Below are 20510 nucleotides of genomic sequence, written 5' to 3'. Positions count from 1 at the left end.
ATTTAACTCTTTACTTTCGTTTAATTCAGTTTGGTGATGAAAGGGTCTGATTGACACCTTGTCATCACCAAATAAAAGAGCAAGGTGTCAGCTAATCCCATATACCCAATCTCATTACCATTCCCATTCATGTCATTTCTGGGGCAGCTGAGAGCTGCTATTTTTAGCCTAGGATGGCTAAATAGGCTAAATAGATATTATACATGCGGATTTGCTGCGTTTCAATGACAGTCAATAGATGCAAATTCGCAGCGGGATCGCGCTGCGGATGGTACCCGGGTCGGGAGAGGAGGCTACTACTCCTTTCATCCGACCGCCACCTGTGTTATGCCACCCGATTGCAAATGTGGATTAGTGGACCCACTGTGCCACAGGGCCAGATCTGCCTAGGTAGGGGTGTAGCTAAGCGGCTACCTGGTGTTCACTGCAGCTCCAGATGGTGGAGACAGACTGGGCTGCAGGTAGCTGCCAGTTACTACTCCTAGGAAGATGCCGATACTGCAGCACCTGACCCCAGGGATCAGGTTAGCTGACACATACTAGGGCTCCGTTCAGACTAATAGGTTCAGTTCAGAATCACTACCGAACGGTACTGACACGGATATTCAGATAGTGACAATGTTCAGATACTGGCTGTACTGGGACCAGGGGACTTCAGGAACAGGACTGCCAGCTCCAGACCCAGGGGACCATGTTCAAACACTGGCCACACTGGGACCAGGGGACTTCGGGAACAGGACTGGCCACACCAGGACCAGGGGAAAATGTTCAAGGGACTGGCCGCACCAGGACAAAGGGACTTTGGGAACAGGACTGGTCACACCAGGGGACAATGTTTAGGGAACTGACCACACACGGACCAGGTATTCAGGTTCAGCACACTGGCCACATTGGGACCAGAGGACCTAACAACTCACTAGTAGGGGAGACTACATACTAATGAAAGCTGTTGCTTCGGTTACTCCCTAAGGAAAAGGGAGTCTTTTATACAGGATGACTCTCAGTGTTAGGGCAGGGACACACTGCGATATTTCTCCTGTGAGTATCAAATAGTAAAGTTCGTACTGGCCGGCACCTGTGCTGACCTGAGCTTGACAGCGGAATAGAAATCAATCATGCTGTCATGCTCAGGTCAGGAGAGGTGCCGGCCAGTCCATTCAGTGCGATGCGATTATCGCATGAGTTATACAGCTGTGTGTCTCTGCCCTTAGGCTGAGAGCCATCTAGCAGGTGAACTCATTATGCTAAATGCTTCCCAGCTATTCGCTGGGGGCATTTTACTATGTGCACATGCTGCTCCTTTAAGAAGGGGGAAGCGCGGCGTGCACAAGCAGGAGACATGTCAGCAGAAGGGGACCACTCCGCGGGGCCGGAGCAGTGAGTATACCAACGTTTCTGCACGGAGGGTGTACAGAAACCATGCAGGGGAGCTGGCAATGGTGTTATATAATGCACACCCATAGTCCTCCATATAGTATAATGCACTCCCCATATTCCTCCATGTAGTATAATGCACTCCCCATAGTCTGCCATACAGAATAATGCACTCCTCATAGTCCTCCATATAGTATAATGGACTCCTCATAGTCCTCCATATAGTATAATGCACTGCCATAGTCCTCTATACAGTATTGTTCCCACCACAATGAACTCATTGATTGAAAAAATACATATCAATACTCAAATTTCCTCCTCATTCCGCGCTACTTCGGTCTCTGCAGCGAGCGTTCTGACGAGCCACACATCTCAGCGCAGCGGGCGCCATGTAGTGATATCATCACGCCCACTGTGTTGAGACATCAGACGCTGAGGAATAGTGATGGACGAGGAAGCATCAGCTGACGGCTCCCTTTTTCATCATTGCTTTGAACTGTATCGGAATCCAGGATGCCGGTACAGTTGAATGTGCAATGACGGGCGGGGAGGGGGCATCGTCGGCCCTTGCACTGGGCCCCCCAGCTCACGGGTCTCATAGCAGCCGCATGGGTAGCCACCATTGGCGGTATACCACTGTTAGGATGCTCAAAACCTGTGGTAAGTCCTCTTTAAGGAGTTGTCAAAATCATCTTTATTTTAAAATGAGAAGACTGGTACTGAACCTGTAATACCTGTATATTTGTGGCACAAAATAATGTCCCCATCATATTTATTAAAATAAATTGGTGCAAAAGTTCAGCATAGACCTTTTTCACTGCCTGATAAGACTTATATAAATTAAATGGTAAATATACAGTGGGTACGGAAAGTATTCAGACCCCTTTAAATTTTTCACTCTTTGTTGCATTGCAGCCATTTGGTAAATTCTGAAAAGTTCATTTTTTTTCTCATTAAATTACACTCTGCACCCCATCTAGACTGACAAAACCAGAAATGAAGAAATTTTTGCAAATTTATTAAAAAAGAAAAACTTAAATATAACATGGTCATAAGTATTCAGACCCTTTGCTCAGCATTGAGTAGAAGCACCCTTTTGAGCTAGTACAGCCATGAGTCTTCTTGGGAATGATGCAACAAGTTTTTCACACCAGGATTTGGGGATCCTCTGCCAGTCTTCCTTGCAGATCCTCTCCAGTTCCACCAGGTTGGATGGTGAACGCTGGTGGACAGCCATTTTCAGGTCTCTCCAGAGATGCTCAATTGGATTTAGGTCGAGGCTCTGGCTGGGCCAGTCAAGAAGGGACACAGAGTTGCTCTGAAGCCAGTCCTTTGTTATTTTAGCTGTGTGCTTAGGGTCATTGTCTTGTTGGAAGGTGAACCTTTGGCCAAGTCTGAGGTCCAGAGCACTCTGGAAGAGGTTTTCATCCAGGATATCTCTGTACTTGGCCGCATTCATGTTTCCTTCAATTGCAACTAGTCGCCCTGTCCCTGCGGCTGAAAAACACCCCCATAGCATGATGCTGCTACCACCATGTTTCACTGTTGGGATTGTATTGGGTAGGTGATGAGCAGTGCCTGGTTTTCTCCACATATACCGCTTACAATTATCACCAAAAAGGTCTATCTTCGTCTCATCAGACCAGAGAATCTTATTTCTCATAGTCTGGGAGTCCTTCATGTGTTTTTGAGCAAACTCAATGCGGGCTTCCATATGTCTTGCACTGAGGAGAGGCTTCCGTTGGGCCACTCTGCTATAAAGGCCCGACTGGTGGAGGGCTGCAATGATAGTTGACTTTGTGAAACTTTCTCCCATCTCCCTACTGCATCTCTGGAGCTCACCCACAGTGATCCTGGGGTTCTTCTTTACCTCTCTCACCAAGGCTCTTCTCCCATGATTGCTTAGTTTGGCTGGACAGCCAGGTCTAGGAAGACTTCTGGTGGTCCCAAATTTCTTCCATTTAAGGATTATGGAGGCCACTGTGCTTTTAAGAACCTTGAGTAATGCAGAAATTATTTTATAACCTTGGCCAGATCTGTGCCTTGCCACAGTTCTGTCTCTGAGCTCCTTGGGCAGTTCCTTTGAGGTCATGATTCTCATTTGGTCTGACATGCACTGTGAGCTGTGAGGTCTTATATAGACAGGTGTGTGCCTTTCCAAATCAAGTCCTATCAGTTTAATTAAACACAGCTGGACTCCAATGAATGAGTAGAACCATCTCACGGAGGATCACAAGGAAATGGACAGCATGTGACTTAAATATGAGTGTATGAGCAAAGGGTTTGAATACTTATTGTTATGATCTGCTACAGGAACTAAGGAAAGACAGGAGAACTGTCCCTACAATAGAACTAAACTAGATCCCTACGATGTAATGGGGACCCGCTAAAATCCTCGGCTAGTCTGAACGAAGACCTATAGATGTGAGGGAGGGATCCCTACAAGAACTAAGGACTGGGATAAGTTGGACACCTCCTAGCAGAAATAGTAGCAGTCAAAGACAAACACACAACAAAAAGCATAGAGGTCAGAAGACCTAGCAAAACTAACAGAGAACGGCAACAGAGCACCAAGCTAGCTCAAGAGTAGTAAATACAATGAAGTCCAGCAAGACCAGGAGGGCGGAGCCGGATAAAATAGGCAAAAATGGTCATGTGACCAGCAAACTAAAAAAAACCTAACAGGAGAGTTCTAACAGTACCCCCTCTTCTAAGAGGATCCTCCGGATCCCCTAGGCCCAGGCTTACCAGGAAACCTCCTGTGAAACGCTCTGACAAGTCTGGAAGCAGAAACATCATCTGCCCTCACCCATGAGTTATCCTCAGGTCCGAAACCCTTCCAAGCGACGAGATACTGCAAACTCCCTCTATACCGTCTAGAATTTAGGATGCGGGAAATTTCATATTCCCCGTCCTCCACCACCGGAGGAACAGTGGCAGAGGCGTCACAATCAGACACATCAGCTTTTTTCAACAGAAAAACATGAAACACCGGGTTAATCTTCCAGGACGTAGGAACCTCCAACCTAACAGCAGATTGGTTAACTATCTGAAGCACCTTAAAGGGCCCTATGAACTTGGGACCCAATTTTTTAGAAGGAATCCTCAATCGCAGATTCTTAGAGGACAACCAAACCATGTCACCAACAGCAAACAAAACCTCTTGCCGTTTCCTATCAAAGTACCTCTTAGATTTTTTGTTAGCCTCCTGAAGATTACCACGCACATCCGTCCAAACTCTCTCCAAATCACCGGAAAAACTCTCCTCCTCAGGCACAGCCGAAACCAATTTGGAGAATGACCCAAAAGACGGATGTCTCCCAGAACAACAAAAAAAAGGCGAACACCCAGCAGAAGAGGATGTATGGTTGTTAAGAGCAAATTCAGCAAGTGGCAGAAACTCAGACCACCCCTCTTGATTGTCTGCCACAAAACAACGCAAGAACTGCTCAACATCCTGGTTCTTCCTTTCTGTCTGGCCATTAGACTCAGGATGATATCCAGATGAAAACGACAAATGAACTCCCAACCTGTCACAAAAGGCACGCCAAAAACGAGCCACGAACTGAGGTCCCCTATCAGAAACAATGTCAGTAGGAACACCATGTAGTCTGACAATTTCCTTGACAAAGGCCTTAGCGAGTGTCTTAGCGCAAGGCAGTTTGATGAAGGGAACCAAGTGACACATCTTGCTAAAACGGTCCACGACCACCCAGATGACCGTGAAACCTTCAGAGGGGGGAAGGTCAGTAATAAAGTCCATAGCCAGATGTGTCCAAGGTGCACTAGGAACCTCCAGAGGGCAAAGCAACCCCGCAGCAGGAGCATGCGAAGACTTGGATCTAGCACACACAGTACATTGGCGCACCCACTTAATGACTTCCTTCTGCCATCCAGGCCACCAAAAACTGCGACCCACAAGTCTCTTGGTCTCAGAAATTCCTGGATGACCTGCCAACCGAGACTCATGACACTCAACAAACAAATCTCTCCTAAAGGTCCTAGGCACAAACAACCTCCCATGGGGAGTGTTAGATGGGGCATTCTCCTGAGCTTTAAGAATCTCATCCTCCAAAACGGAGTCCAAAGCAGCAATCACAACACCTTCTTGTAAAATGCTCTCCTCTTCCTCCTCAACACTGACCATGGAAGAAAAGCTGCGAGACAAAGCATCCGCTTTAACATTCTTGGTACCCGGGATGTAAGTAACGGAAAAATTAAACCGCAAGAAAAAAAGTGCCCACCTAGCCTGACGGGCATTCAAGCGCTTGGCAGCATCAAGATAGATCAGATTTTTATGATCAGTGAAAACCTGAATGGGAAATTCAGCACCTTCCAAGAGGTGACGCCAGTGTTCAAATGCGAGTTTAATCGCCAGCAATTCCCGATTACCAATATCGTAATTAAGTTCAGTCTCAGAAAATTGTTTTGAAAAAAAGGCACAGGGATGTACTCCATCCTTGTTTTCCTGAGACAACACCGCACCGACCCCCACCGAAGAAGCATCAACCTCAACCAAAAACGGCTTAGTCACATCAGGCTGCATAAGGATGGGAGCAGAGGTGAACCTCTCCTTTAGAAACACAAAAGCTTCAATGGCCTCAGAAGTCCACTGAACCGCATTAGCACCTTTCCTGGTGAGATCGGTCAGCGGTTTGACAATAATAGAAATTTTTTTTATGAATTTTCTGTAATAATTGGCGAAACCCAAAAACCTTTGTATCGATTTCAAACCAATAGGCCTAGGCCATTCCTGCACAGCTTGAACTTTAACCGGGTCCATCTCAAAACCTTCACTGGAGATAATGTAGCCCAAAAAACTAATTCTCTGTACAGCGAACTCACATTTCTCCAGCTTAGCAAAAAGCGAATTGTCCATTAATAACTGTAATACCTCACGTACGCTCCGCCAATCAGACTCCAGATCAGGCGAATAAATCAGAATGTCATCCAAATACACAACCACATTTTTGCCGATTAAAGGTCTAAGGATGTCATTAATAAGATTCTGAAAAAATGCTGGAGCATTGGTAAGACCAAAAGGCATAACCAGATTCTCAAAATGACCCACAGGAGTGTTAAAAGCAGTCTTCCATTCATCACCCTCCTTCATGCGCAACAAATTGTATGCCCCCCGGAGATCAATTTTAGAGAACCACTTGGCCCCCACTAACTGGTTAAATAAATCAGGAATCAATGGCAGTGGGTAAGGATTGCGTACAGTAATTTTATTAATCTCACGAAAGTCCAGACAAGGACGTAAACCGCCATCTTTTTTTTTTACAAAAAAAAATCCAACAGCCACAGGAGACTTGGAAGGTCTAATGTGACCGGCGGCCAAGCTTGTCTGTATGTATTCCTCCAAAGCCTTTCTCTCAGGAATAGTAAGATTAAATAAACGACTTTTAGGAAGAGTCGCTCCAGGGACAAATTCAATGGTACAGTCATAGTCTCTATGGGGAGGCAAAATTTGTGACTCCTCCTCAGAAAAAACTCTCCAAAAATCCTGAATAGGTACAGGCAATTCCCCTTTATCCACAGCAGCAATTTTTTCCGTTACAACACTTGTCATAACACTTAGGGCTCCAGGACTTAATTTCATTGGTAGACCAATCCAGTACAGGATTGTGCAATTTTAACCAGGGTAACCCCAATATTACTGGAGAAGGCAAATTATCCAATACCACCAAATCCAAATTTTCTTGGTGAATACCATTAATAGTGAGGGGAAATTCACAGACCTTATGAGTAACACTCTTCAAGGGAGAGCCATCAACAGAAACCACAGCAATAGGGGATGACAAAGTTTTAGGTTCTAATCTAAGTTTTTCCAAGAATCCCCCATCAATCACATTCAGAGTAGAACCACAATCCACAAATACCCGAAATTCAATTAATTCATCCTGAGCAGCAGTAGTGGCAGATAGGAATACTCCCTTAGAATTTAAACAGGCAATATTGGCATAACTGACCATTTTTTTTTTCTTTCTTCATACGAAGCACACAGTTTTTAATAAAATGACCAGAATTTCCGCAATAGAAGCACAAGCCTTTAGAAAGCCTGCGGTCTTTTTCCTGAGAGCGGGGTGCCATCGCCCCAATCTCCATCAGCTCTCCATTGTCAGCACAGACCCTCTCAAGACTCGGAGCTGACATAGCAGAGGATTTGCTCTCATTAACCCTTGCACCCAGTCTCCTGTCCACCCGTATAGCTAATTGCATTGCCTCCTGCAAGTTTCCAGGTGTGGGATAAGCAATCAGTAAATCCTTAACCCTTTCACCTAGCCCTGCAAGAAACAAGCTTTTCAAAGCTGAATCGTTCCACCCCACCTGGGCAGACCACCGACGGAAGTGAGAACAATATTTTTCCACATTACCTGATCCCTGCCTCAAACGTCTCAATTCAGACTCAGCAGATGAGACACGATCAGGATCATCATACAACAAACCCAAAGCAGAAAAAAAACTATCCACTGATCTAAAGCACGGATCACTAGGTTGGAGAGAGAAGGCCCATCCCTGAGGATCTTTGCGCAAAAGTAACATTATGAACCCTATGCGCTGTGATTCATCACCAGAGGATCCGGGTCTCAAACGAAAATACAATAAACAAGCATTTTTTAAAAGAAAAAAAATCTTGTTGTTCGCCAAAAAATAAATCAGGCAGATGTACCTTAGGTTCCACAAAATGTGCTCCAGAACAGCTACTCACGTGTTGTTGGAGCTTGGCCACCTCCAGAGAGAGTCCCTGCAAGCGTTGAGCCAAATCTTGAACCGAGACCATGATGGAAAACTGGAGGTCTTTCCTTAGAAAATTTTTTTTTTTTTTTTTTTTTCTTTTAGGGCTGGACTTACTGTTATGATCTGCTACAGGAACTAAGGAAAGACAGGAGAACTGTCCCTACAATAGAACTAAACTAGATCCCTACCATGTAATGGGGAACCTGATCCTGCGATCAGACCCGCTAAAGTCCTTGGCTAGTCTGAACGAAGACCTATAGATGTGAGGGAGGGATCCCTACAAGAACTAGGGACTGGGATAAGTTGGACACCTCCTAGCAGAAATAGTAGCAGTCAAAGACAAACACACAACAAAAAGCATAGAGGTCAGAAGACCTAGCAAAACTAACAGAGAAAGGCAACAGAGCACCAAGCTAGCTCAAGAGTAGTAAATACAATGAAGTCCAGCAAGACCAGGAGGGCGGAGCCGGATTAAATAGGCAAAAATGGTCATGTGACCAGCAAACTAAAAAAAAACTAACAGGAGAGTTCTAACACTTATGACCATGTGATATTTCAGTTTTTCTTTTTTGATAAATTTGCAAAAATTTCTACATTTCTGTTTTTTTTTTTCAGTCAAGATGAGGTGCAGAGTGTACTTTAACCCCTTTACCCCCGAGGGTGGTTTGCACGTTAATGACCGGGCCAATTTTTAAAAATCCACTGTCACTTTATGAGGTAATACCTCTGGAACGCTTCAACGGATCCTGCTGATTCTGAGATTTTTTTTTCGTAACATATTGTACTTCATGATAGTGGTAAAATTTCTTTGATATCACTTGCGTTTATTTGTGAAAAAATCAGAAATTTTGCGAAAGTTTTGAAAATTTAGCAATTTTCAAATTTTTAATTTTCATGCCCTTAAATCAGAGCGCTATATCACACAAAATAGTTAATAAATAACATTTCCCACATGTCTACTTTACATCAGCACAATTTTGGAACCAATTTTTTTTTTTTATTAGGGAGCTATAAGGGTTAAAAATTGACTAGCGATTTCTCATTTTTACAGCAAAATTTGCGAAACCATTTTTTTAGGGGCATCACATTTGAAGTGACTTTGAGGGGCTTTTATGACAGAAAATACCCAAAAATGACACCATTATAAAAACTGAACTCCTCGAGGTGCTCAAAACCACATTCAAGAAGTTTATTAACCCTTCAGGTGCTTCACAGGAATTTTTGGAATGGCGAAAAAAAAAATGAACATTTAACTTTTTTCACAAAAAATGTTACTTTAGACCCAATTTTTTTTATTTTTTCAGGGGTAACAGGAAAAAATGGACTCCAGAATTTGTTGTGCAATTTCCCCTGAGCACACAGATACCCCATACATGGGGAAAAAACACTGTTTGGGCGCACGGCAGGGCTCAGAATGGAAGGAGCGCAATTTGACTTTTTGAATGTAAAATTTGCTTGAATAATTAGCGGACGCCATGTTGCGTTTAGAGAGAACCTGATGTGCCTAAACAGTGGAAGCCCCCCATAAGTGATACCATTTTGGAAACTAGACCCCTCAGGGAACTTATCTAGATGTGTGGTGAGCACCTTGAACCCCCAGGTGAGTCACAAAAATTTACAACATGGAGCCGTGAAAATTACAATTTTTACATTTTTCCCACAAAAATGTTTTTCAGCCCTCAGTTTTGCATTTTCATAAGGGTAACAAGAGAAATTGCACCATGCAACTTGTTGTGCAATCTCTCCTGAGAAACCCGATACCCCATATGTGGGGGAAAACCACTGCTTGGGGTTCAGAAGGGAAGGAGCGCCATTTGGCTTTTTAAATGTAAATTTGCTTGAATAATTAGCGGACGTCATGTTGCGTTTGGAGAGCCCCTGATGTGCCTAAACAGTGGAAACCCCCCACAAGTGACACCATTTTGGAAACTAGACCCCTCAGAGAACTTATCTAGATGTGTGGTGAGCACTTTGAATCCCCAGTTGCTTCACAGAAGTTTATAACATGGAGCCCTGAAAATAGAATTTTCGCATTTTTCCTACAAAAATGTTTTTCAGCCCCCCGTTTTGCATTTTCATAAGGGTAACAGGAAAATTTGCGCCATGCAACATGTTTTGCAATCTCTCCTGAGTAAGTCGATACCCCATATGTGGGGTAAAACCGCTGCTTGGGTGTACGGTAGGGCTTGGAAGGGAAGGAGCGCCATTTGACTTTTTGAATGTAAAATTTGCTTGAATAATTAGCGGATGTGCCCCTGATATGCCTAAACAGTGGAATACCCCCACAAGTGACACCATTTTGGAAACTAGACCCCTCAGGGAACTTATCTACATGTGTGGTGAGCACCCTTAACCCCCAGGTGCTTCACAAAAGTTTATAACATGGAGCCTTGAAAATGAAAAAATCTAACTTTTTCCACAAAAATGATCTTTTAGCCCCAATTTTTTTATTTTCACAAGGGTAAGAGGAGAACATGGAACCTAAAAACTGTTGTGCAATTTCTCCTGAGTATGCCAATACCCCATATGTGGGGAAAATACACTGTTTTGTCGCACGTCAGGGTTCAGAAGGGACGGAGCACTGTGTGACTTTTTGAACGCAAAATTGGCTGGAATCAAGAGCGGACTCCATGTCGCATTTCGGGAGCCCCTGATGTGCCTAAATAGTGGAAACCCCCCACAATTGACTCAATTTTGGAAACTAGACACCCTCAAGGATTTTATCAAGGGGTATAGTGTACATTTTGAACCCAGAGGTACGACAGAATTTGATAACATTAGATCATCATATTGAATAAGTTGTCATTAGTCTTGAGCGCAAGTGCTCGCTACTTGAGTTTACATCGGGTACTCGAGTATGCACCATGTATCACGGGTGCTCGAGTGACATTCTCGAATCCCTGCCCCGTATGTTTCACGGTTGTTAGACACCCAAAAAATAACATGCGGTGATCGCTCGTGTATGGCAGGTGATCCCAGCAACGTTTTTTTGGCCGCGAAGCATATGGGGCACAGAGTCAAGCATGTCACTGGAACACCCACGATACTCAGTGCATACCCGAGCACCCGATGCAAACTCAAGTAGCGAGCACTTGCGCTCAACACTGGTCGCCATATCGTCATCATTTTTTTTTCTTTCACTTTTGAAAAAATACTAACCCTAACCCCAACCCTAATACAACCCTAACCCTAGCCCAACCCTAACCCTAGCCCAACCTTAACCCTAGCTTAACTCTAACCCTAGCCAAACCCTAACCCTAGCCCAACCCTAACCCTAGCTCCAACCCTAACCCTAGCCCAACCCTAACCCTAGCACAACCCTAACCCCAACCCTAATACAACCCCAACCCTAACCCTAGCCCAACCCTAACCCTACCCCAGCCCTAACACTAGCCAACCCTATCCCTAGCCCAACCCTAACCCTAGCACAACCCTAACCCTAGCACAACCCTAACCCCAACCCTAATACAACCCTAACCCTAGCACAACCCTAACCCTAGAGTTTATTTTTTTACACCATTCCTCGTGTGGTATAAGTGATTAGACAACTTTATTTTTCGGGTCGGTGTGATAACAGCGATACCAGATTCATATCAGGTTTTTATGATTGATAGCTGTCACACACTAAAAGACGCTGTTTTTTGCAAAGACTACTTTTTGCATCGCATATTTTGAGAGCTATAATTTTTCCATATTTTGGGCGACAGAGTTGTGTGATGGTTTGTTTTCTGCGGGACAAGTTGACATTTTTATTGGTACCATTTTCGGGCATGTGACATTTTTTGATCGCAATTCCGATTTTTGAGAGGCAGAATAAACAAAAACCAGCAATTCCAGAATCGTTTTTATGGTGTTTTTTTTATGCCGCTCCGCGTGTGGTAAAATTGATAAGGCAGCTTTATTTTTCGGGTCAGTACGTTTACAGCGGTACCGCACTTATATTTTTTTTATGTTATGGCGCTTTTACACAATAAAAACTATTTTGTAGAAAAAATAATTTTTTTGTATCGCTTTATTCTGAGAAATGTAACTTTTTTATTTTTCGAATGATGGAGCTATATGGTGGCTTGTTTTTTGCAGGACAAGATGACATTTTCAGCGGTACCATTTTTATTTACATTCGTCTTTTTGATCGCGTGTTATTCCATTTTTTTTGGGCGGTATGATGATAAAGCATCGTTTTTTGCTTCGTTTTTTATTTTTATTTTTTTACCGTGTTCAATAAAGGGGTTAACTAGTGGGATAGTTTTATAGGTCAGGTCGTTCCGGATGCGGCGATACCAAATATATGTACTTTATTGGTTCATTTTTTTTCATAATAAATAAATATTTGGGGTTCAATATATTTTTAGTTTTTGGGGATTTTTTTTTTCATTTTTTAAATATTTTTACAAATTTTTTTTTTTTCACTTTACTACACTTTTTTTTTACTTTTACACATTGTCCCACTATGGGACTTTCACTTTTTGCAGCCTGATCGGCTGTATAGCATAGAGAGCAGCAGTTACCTATGCTATGCAGCCTGTCAGCGCTGCACACAGGGAGACATTACTTTGGTCACGCACTGCGCATGACCAAAGTAACGTCCTGCCTACTGGTGACCCAGATGTTGTCATGATGACATCGGGTCATCATGACAACATCCGGAAGCCGACGCAGACATCGCTGGAAGTCGGCAGGAGAGGTGAGTATAGCGATCACCTTCCCCCTTGCCCCCGCAATGCTGCGATCAACTTTGATCGCAGCATTGCGGGGGTTAATGTGCAGGGAGCTGTGCAGGACCGCTCCATGCACATAGCACCGGGTGTCAGCTGTGACAATCAGCTGACAACCGGCAGCGATCGCCCTGCACAGCTTGTGTGCGGGCGCGATCGCATTATGTGTAATAGTACATAGCTGGTCCATAAGTCCCAGGGCGCAGCTACGTACTATTACTGATGTCGTCAGAAACAGGTTAATGAGAAAAAAAAATAAACTTTTTAGAATTTACCAAATGGCTGCAATGAAACAAAGAGTGAAAAATTTAAAGGGGTCGGAATACTTTCCATACCCATTGTACTTACACAATTAAAGAGAATCTGTCGCCTGGTTTTTGCCACCTAATCAGAGAGCAGGATAATGTATACACAGAGTCCCTGATTCCATCGATGTATCACTTACTAGGCTGCTTGCTGTAGTTTAGATAAAATCACTGTTATAAAGAGGAGATTATCACTAGAGGACTACAAGTGCTTCTCACAAAATTAGAACATCATCAAAAAGTTAATTTATTTCAGTTCTTCAATACAAAAAGTGAAACTCCTATATTATATAGAGTCAACAAACAGAGTGATCTATTTCAAGCGCTTATTTCTGTTAATGTTGAGGATTATGGCTTACAGCCAATGAAAACACAAAAGTCATTATCTCAGTAAATTAGAATACTTTAACAGCTTGAAAAATGTTTTTAAAATCCAATATGTTGGCCTACTGAAATGTATGTTCAGTAAATGCCCTCAATACTTGGTTGGGGCTCCCTTTGCATCAATTACTGCATCAATGTGGCGTGGCATGGAGGCGATCAGCCTGTGGCACTGCTGAGGTGTTATGGAAGCCCAGGTTGCTTTGATAGCAGCCTTCAGCTCGTCTGCATTGTTGGGTCTGGTGTCTCTCATCTTCCTCTTCACAATACCCCATAGATTCTCTATGGGGTTAAGGGCAGGCGAGTTTGCTGGCCAATCAAGCACAGTGATACTGTTGTTTGTAAACCAGGTATTGGTACTTTTGGCAGTGTGGACAGGTGCCAAGTCCTGCTGGAGAATGAAATTTCCGTCTCCAAAAAGCTTGTCGGCAGAGGGAAGTATGAAGTGCTCTAAAATTTCCTGGTAGACGGCTGTGCTGACTTTGGTCTTGATAAAACACAGTGGACCTACACCAGCAGATGACATGGCTCCCCAAACCATCACTGATTGTGGAAACTTCACACTAGACCTCAAGCAGCCTGGATTGTGGCCTCTCCACTCTTCCTCCAGACTCTGGGACCTTGATTTCCAAATGAAATTCAAAATTTACTTCCATCTGAAAACAACACCTTGGACCACTGAGCAACAGTCCAGGTCTTTTTCTCCATGGCTTAGGTAATACGCTTCTGACGTTGTTTATTGGTCATGAGTGGCTGGACACAAGGAATGCGATACTTGTAGCCAATGTCCTGGATACGCCTGTGTGGTGGCTCTTGAAGCAATGACTCCAGCAGCAGTCCACTCTTTGTGAATCTCCCCCAAATTTTTGAAAGGCTTTTTCTTAACAATCTTTTCAGACTGCGGTTATCCCGGTTGCTTGTGCACCTTTTTATACCTCACTTTTTCCTTCCACTCAACCTTCCATTAATATGCTTGGATACAGCACTCTGTGAACAGCCAACTTCTTTAGCCTTTTGTGGCTTACCCTTTTTGTGGAGTGTGCCAATGACTGCCTTCTGGACATCTGTCAAGTCAGCACTCTTCCCCATGATTGTGGAACCTACGGAAACAGACTAAGAGACCTTTTAAACGCGTAGGAAGCCTTTGCAGGTGTTTTTTGTTAATTATTCTAATTTACTGAGATGACTTTTGTGTTTTCATTGGCTGTAAGCCATAATCATCAACATTAGCAGAAATAAACGCTTGAAATAGATCACTCCGTTTGCAATGACTCTATATAAGAGTTTCACTTTTTGTACTGAAGAACTGAAATAAATTAACTTTTTGATGACATTCTAATTTAGTGAGAAGCACCTGTATTTGATCTGCTGCCATGTAGTCCAACCCTCCCAATCACTGGTTGGCAGCTTTTTGCCTATGAACAGTGTACATAGAAATCTGTCAGTGGTGTGGGCGGGGTTATACAGAACTCAGCATTCAGAAAAATGGTAGATCTTCAGCAGACAAAACAGTTTTTTTTTTATCAAAACTGCTGCAACCAGTAAGCTAAGTGATACATTGCTGGAATCAGGGTCTCTGCCCCTATATTATGCTGCTCTCATATCTTGAAGCAAAAAACCTGGTGACAGATTCCCTTTAAGAGATTGAGGGTGGTGGCTTGGAGGGAACCATAAATGATAGCTAATAGTTATGGGTGAAAAATGGGTATTAATGAGATCCAAAATCTTGGCGTGTAAATGCAGCATGTAGTAGAGCTAATTTTGCTATGGTGGCAATTGATGATACCCCTATTCCCCTGTTAAGACCAAACATGGAGAAAAGGATACAGGATGTAGTGTTTGCTACAGTGCCGTAACTATAAACTTCGGGGCCCCGGGGCAAAACTTCATAGTGGGGCCCCTCAACATTTCAATCACTAGAGGTTGTGCGGAACGTGGTGAAGCCTGCTACGCATTGTTGTATACAACACACAGGCTTCACCACGTTCCGCAAGACCTTTAATAGATTTTGTTGTTTATGATGCAAGTTTTAGAAGTTAAATATTCAGTGAATACGTTTAGAAAATTAATAAGGTGAATAATTCCAAATATTGCACAATTTTCAAATAACTGTATATGTTTATTAAATAGCAGGGCTTCTCACAGTTTGTCACAGAGATATTTGTCTGCTGAGACTGTCTCCTCTCAATGATGCTGAGAGTTTGTTACAGTCAGTGTGCACTGTGCCTTGCCAACTCTCTGTGATCTCCAGACTAACATATTGTTACAAATCTTGTGCTATGAGACTCTCCAGGCCAGTGCAGGTTTCCATTCATTGACAGCTGGCAGAGCTCCTGGAAATTATTGAAATGATAGTCTCTCCTGTCCTCCGGGTGACATTGTCTGACAGGAATATAGGAGCTGGATATTTTATGAGAAATTAAAGTATTAAAATACAATTTTTTACCATCAGTTTGGGGCCCCTTAGGTGGTTGGGGCCCCGGGGCAGTGCCCCGGCTGCCCCGGTTGTAGTTACGGCCCTGGTTTGCTAAGTAATTTACATGACGTTGTTCTGGAGGAGCCTCAGTGTGTGGTAAGGCTCAGTTACTCTTCAGGTGACTCTGCAGAAACATTTCGGAGCCATGATGACCCTCTTATCCATCAGGGACTAATCATACTTTATTGTGACTTAGTTCTTTTAGCAATTGTGCATTAAAATCCTTCCAATCTTTCCTGTATTGAGTTTTGTACCTCCCTCTTATTTAGCAAATTATCTTAGTGTTTCCTAGCGGAAGGTGGGGTACATACACCCTACAACACTGGTGGTCCTCCTCTACTGTCCCCACATTGTGTCTAACAATAGTCATTGTGGGGCTGACCTTGACTAAACTACAGATAAAATGAAAGTGCTGACGTGAATAAACAATGTAACAAGTTGGCGCACAGCAGTAATTCTTCATACTATCACCATAACTGATGTGAGGCTGAAGAATAAGCACTTGTGAAAGGAAGGAGTCCAGATGTAAAGATATGAGGATGGGGATATCCTGTGCCAAGTAGTGATGCCCCCTCCCATGCCAGTCTCTGGGCCGCTCCTTTTTCCTTTCTCTCGCCTCTGCTAAGTAACTGCATTCAAAGCAAGAAGTGAAGAAGTTAACCCTGGAGCAAATAACGGGAGGAGAGAAGAAACAAGACACGCTCAGTGCCTCAGAAGAAGAAAGGAGGTGGAGAACGATACAAGTGTGAAGAGTAAAGTTCCTGCAACACAGAAGTATCTGACAAGTTTACTTAGTGGGAGAGAAGAGTAGGTGAGGCTCATGAAAACCTGTATGCCCTGTTCAAAGCCCTCCTCACAGCCTTCCTGTCCTCCTCACAACCTACCTGCCCTACTCACAGCCTACCTGCCCTCCTCACAGCCTACCTGCCTTCCTCAGAGCCTGTCTGTCTTCGTCTCAAACCTCTTGCCCTCCTCACAGCCTACCTGCCCTCCTCGCTGCCTACCTGTCCTCCTTACAGCCTACCTGCCCTCCTCACAGCCTAACTGTCCTCCTCACAGCCTAACTGTCCTCCTCACAGCCTACCTGTCCTCCTCGCTGCCTACCTGTCCTCCTTACAGCCTACCTGCCCTCCTCACAGCCTAACTGTCCTCCTCACAGCCTACCTGTCCTCCTTACAGCCTACCTGCCCTCCTCACAGCCTACCTGTCCTCCTCACAGCCTACCTGTCCTCCTCACAGCCTACCTGTCCTCCTCACAGCTTACCTGCCCTCCTCACAGCCTACCTGCCCTCCTCACAGCCTACCTACCCTTCTCACAATCTGTCTCCCATCTTCACAACCCTCCTGCCCTCCTCATCTGCAAGATACTACCAGCTTCAATTTATATTAATAACTTTTCTTCAGTTCGTGAGATACTGGAGCTGCTCCCCTGGCCAGGTCAGGGGACTGGGGGAGTGAAGGATGTGGTGGGATGAGAACCTTCTCACCCTCTTCAGGAGGAACCTGCAGCCCACAATCACTTATTGGAGCGTGTTCTTCAGCTTTGGACTGTGCATTGCGTTTTTGGGTCCCACACTGTTGGATCTAAGGTGCCAGACACACAGCAGCCTGCAGGACATTACCTGGGTCTTCTTCGCTCAGCAATTCTGCCTTCTTGTTGGCAGCACCTTGGGAGGAAGCTTCAAAAAGTCGTGAGTACCAGAGAGCCCCAAGTGTTACCTGACTGTATTATTTACATCTATCAATCTATCTATCTATACACCCCATAGCTATCTATCTCTCTATCTAGCCCAACTGTTATCTTAACCCCTTCCTGAGATGGCCAAGAGTCATATTTTTTATTTTTTTGCCCATATAGAAGTATGAGGGCTTGTTTTTTTGCAGGATGAGATGTACTTTTCAATGATACCATTCATTATATCTCACACTGTACTGGAAAATGGGGAAAAAAATCCAAGTGCGGTGAAATTGTGAAAAAATGCAATTCTGGCATTTTGTGAAGGGAATTGTTTTGAAGGTATACATTATTTGGTAAAATTGATAAGGCAATATGATTCTCCTCAACAGAATGATTACAGTGATACCAAAATTGTCCAATTTTTAATTAAATATTTTAGTGTTAAAAAATCCCAGAAATTTGTAAAAAAAACAACATTTTTTATAGTGTCGCCATTTTCTGAGCCGTTTTAATTTTTTGGTCGATAGAGCTGTGTGAGGGATTCTTTTTTGTGGGGCAAGATGTTTTTATTTATATCATTTTGGGATACATGTGACATTTTGACTGCTTCTTACAGCACTTTTTCCAGTGTTGCGGAGACAAAAAAGCAGCAATTTTGGCGTTTTTAATCTTTTAATGTTTATCGATCCAGTAAGTACTTTTATTTTTTGATAGATTGGACTTTTACCACATATGTGAGGGTTTTTTTTTAATATCTTTATATTTATTGGGAGAAAAGGGTTTGATTTAACTTACCGTATATTCCGGCGTATAAGACGACCTGGTGTATAAGACGACCCCCCTACTTTCCTGTTAAAATATAGAGTTTAGGATATATTCACCGTATAAGACTACCCCTTTTCCAACGCATACCAAACACCGGTAAAAATTAAAAAAAAACAGATTTGAATTTAACATGGTCCTTTTTTAATTTAAATTCTTATGACATGCAGGTATATAGCAGGAAAACTGTCACTCATAAACATATTAAAATAGGGGGGACCCCACGTCATTTTTTGGGGGGGTCCCCCATTCTAATAGCTAGTAAAGGCTAGGTATTCAGCTGGGGGCTGATATTAGTAGCCTGGGAAGCTCCGTGGGTATTACCCCCTTCCCAGACTTCAAACATCTGCCCCAGCCGTCTGCTTAACCTCCGCTAGAGACTATAATGATGGTGGATCCCACGCCAATTTTCTTTTTAAAAAATCCTTTATTTTAACACTAAATGACAATTGAGGGGTTAATAAAGATGCAGTCCCTAAATTATTATTAATTTTGTAATTAATTTTTCCCAAAAATGTTGACGTGGGCTTCGCCATATTTTTGTGTCCAGCCAGGTACAGCAGGCAGGAACGGGCTGCCCCCAACCACCAGCTGCCTATTTGTACCTGGCCGGACACAACAATATAGGGAAGCCCTTTTTTTTTTAATTATTTCATGAAATAATTTAAAAAAAAAAGACGTGGGGCTTTGCCCTATTTTTGTGTCCAGCCAGGTACAACTAGGCAGCTGGGGGCTGGAATCCGCAGCGCAGGGAGGCCCAAGCTTTCTGGGCCACCCCCGCTGCAAATTGCAGTCCGCAGCCACCCCGGAAAATGGCGCATTCATAGAAGCGCCATCTTCTGGCGCTGTACCCAACTCATCCAGGGCCCTGGTGTGGTGGCTCACTGGGTAATAAAGGGGTTAAGGCCAGCTTGGCATTATCAGCTGGCCCTAAGCCCGAAATTCATGGGGTCACGCCAATATTAGACATGACCGCCATGAATTTCTAGTAAAGTAATTAAAAAAAACACAAACACCCAGAAAAAAGTCCTTTAATTGAAATAAAGACACAATTCTTTATTGTTCTAAATTAAACCATACTTACCATCACGCCCATTCCAGCTGAAGCCAACGATCTCCTGCAATAAAAGTAAAATAATAAAGCAACCTCATCCTTACCTCTCCATGGTTCCCAGGACCGGTCCAGCTCTGCTACATTCACATGACAGGCTGCACCGCAGCAGAACGCTGCCGTTCAGCTTGCCATGCGGCAGACACTGAGAAGCGCAGGCATGCTTGTGCTCCTCAGTGTCTGACTGTGACGGCATCCAGATGAGCCGAGATCATGTCCAATGAACTCGGCTCACCTCATGCACGTCACTGACAGCGTGGGAAAATTCTCCTGCTCCTCGCATGCGCAGTAGAAGTTTCCCACGCTGTCAGTGACGGACGTCCAGGAGGTGAGCTGAGTTCATTGTCGGCTCATCTGGATGCCGTCACAGCGAGACACTGAGGAGCGCAAGCATGCCTGCGCTTCTCAGTGTCTGCGGGATGACAGGCTGGATGGCAGCGTTCTGCTGCGGTCCAGCCTGTCATCTCGATGTAGCAGAGCTGGAGCTGCCCTGGGAACCATGGAAAGGTAAGGATGAGGTTGCTTTATTATTTTACTTTTATTGCAGGAGATCGTTGGCTTCAGCTGGAATGGGCGTGATGGTAAGTATGGTTTAATTTAGAACAATAAAGAATTGTGTCTTTATTTCAATTAAAGGACTTTATTCTGGGTGTTTGTGTTTTTTTTTACTTTTACTATGGGGTTAGTAATGATGGTGTCTTATAGACGCCTCTCCATTACTAACCTGGGCTTGATGTCAGCTGGCATTATAAGCTGACATCAACCCCAGCCCTATTACCCCCTGCCACCGCACCAGGGCAGCGTGGAAGAGCGAGGCTAAGTGCCAGAATTGGCGCATCCTATGAATGCGCCATTTCTGGGGCGGCTGACGGCTGGTGTTTCTAGCTTGGGAGGGGGCCAATATTCA

At 43.9% G+C, this 20510-nt stretch overlaps 1 protein-coding gene across 5 annotated transcripts in view; it reads left to right on the top strand.

Moving 5' to 3' along the window:
• The first annotated feature begins 16439 nt into the window (after positions 1-16439).
• MFSD4A (major facilitator superfamily domain containing 4A) overlaps positions 16440-20510 on the top strand; it is a 210166-nt gene continuing 206095 nt past the window's right edge. For 2 of the 5 annotated variants that reach the window (XM_073666969.1, XM_073666964.1), the window contains exons 1-2: positions 16440-16803; positions 17397-17683. In XM_073666969.1, coding sequence (XP_073523070.1) covers positions 17454-17683 — 230 coding nt within the window. In that variant the 5' untranslated portion in view covers positions 16440-16803; positions 17397-17453. The remainder of the gene's footprint in view (positions 16804-17396; positions 17684-20510) is intronic. The other 3 variants (XM_073666967.1, XM_073666965.1, XM_073666966.1) reach the window with 2 other exon arrangements.

This window comes from Phyllobates terribilis, unplaced genomic scaffold (assembly GCF_046119375.1).
Source record: "Phyllobates terribilis strain yellow unplaced genomic scaffold, ASM4611937v1 Scaffold_2__4_contigs__length_985480577, whole genome shotgun sequence".
Lineage (NCBI taxonomy): Eukaryota > Metazoa > Chordata > Amphibia > Anura > Dendrobatidae > Phyllobates > Phyllobates terribilis.
Note: the sequence above shows the minus strand (reverse complement) of the source record. Positions and strands in the feature narration are given on the sequence as shown.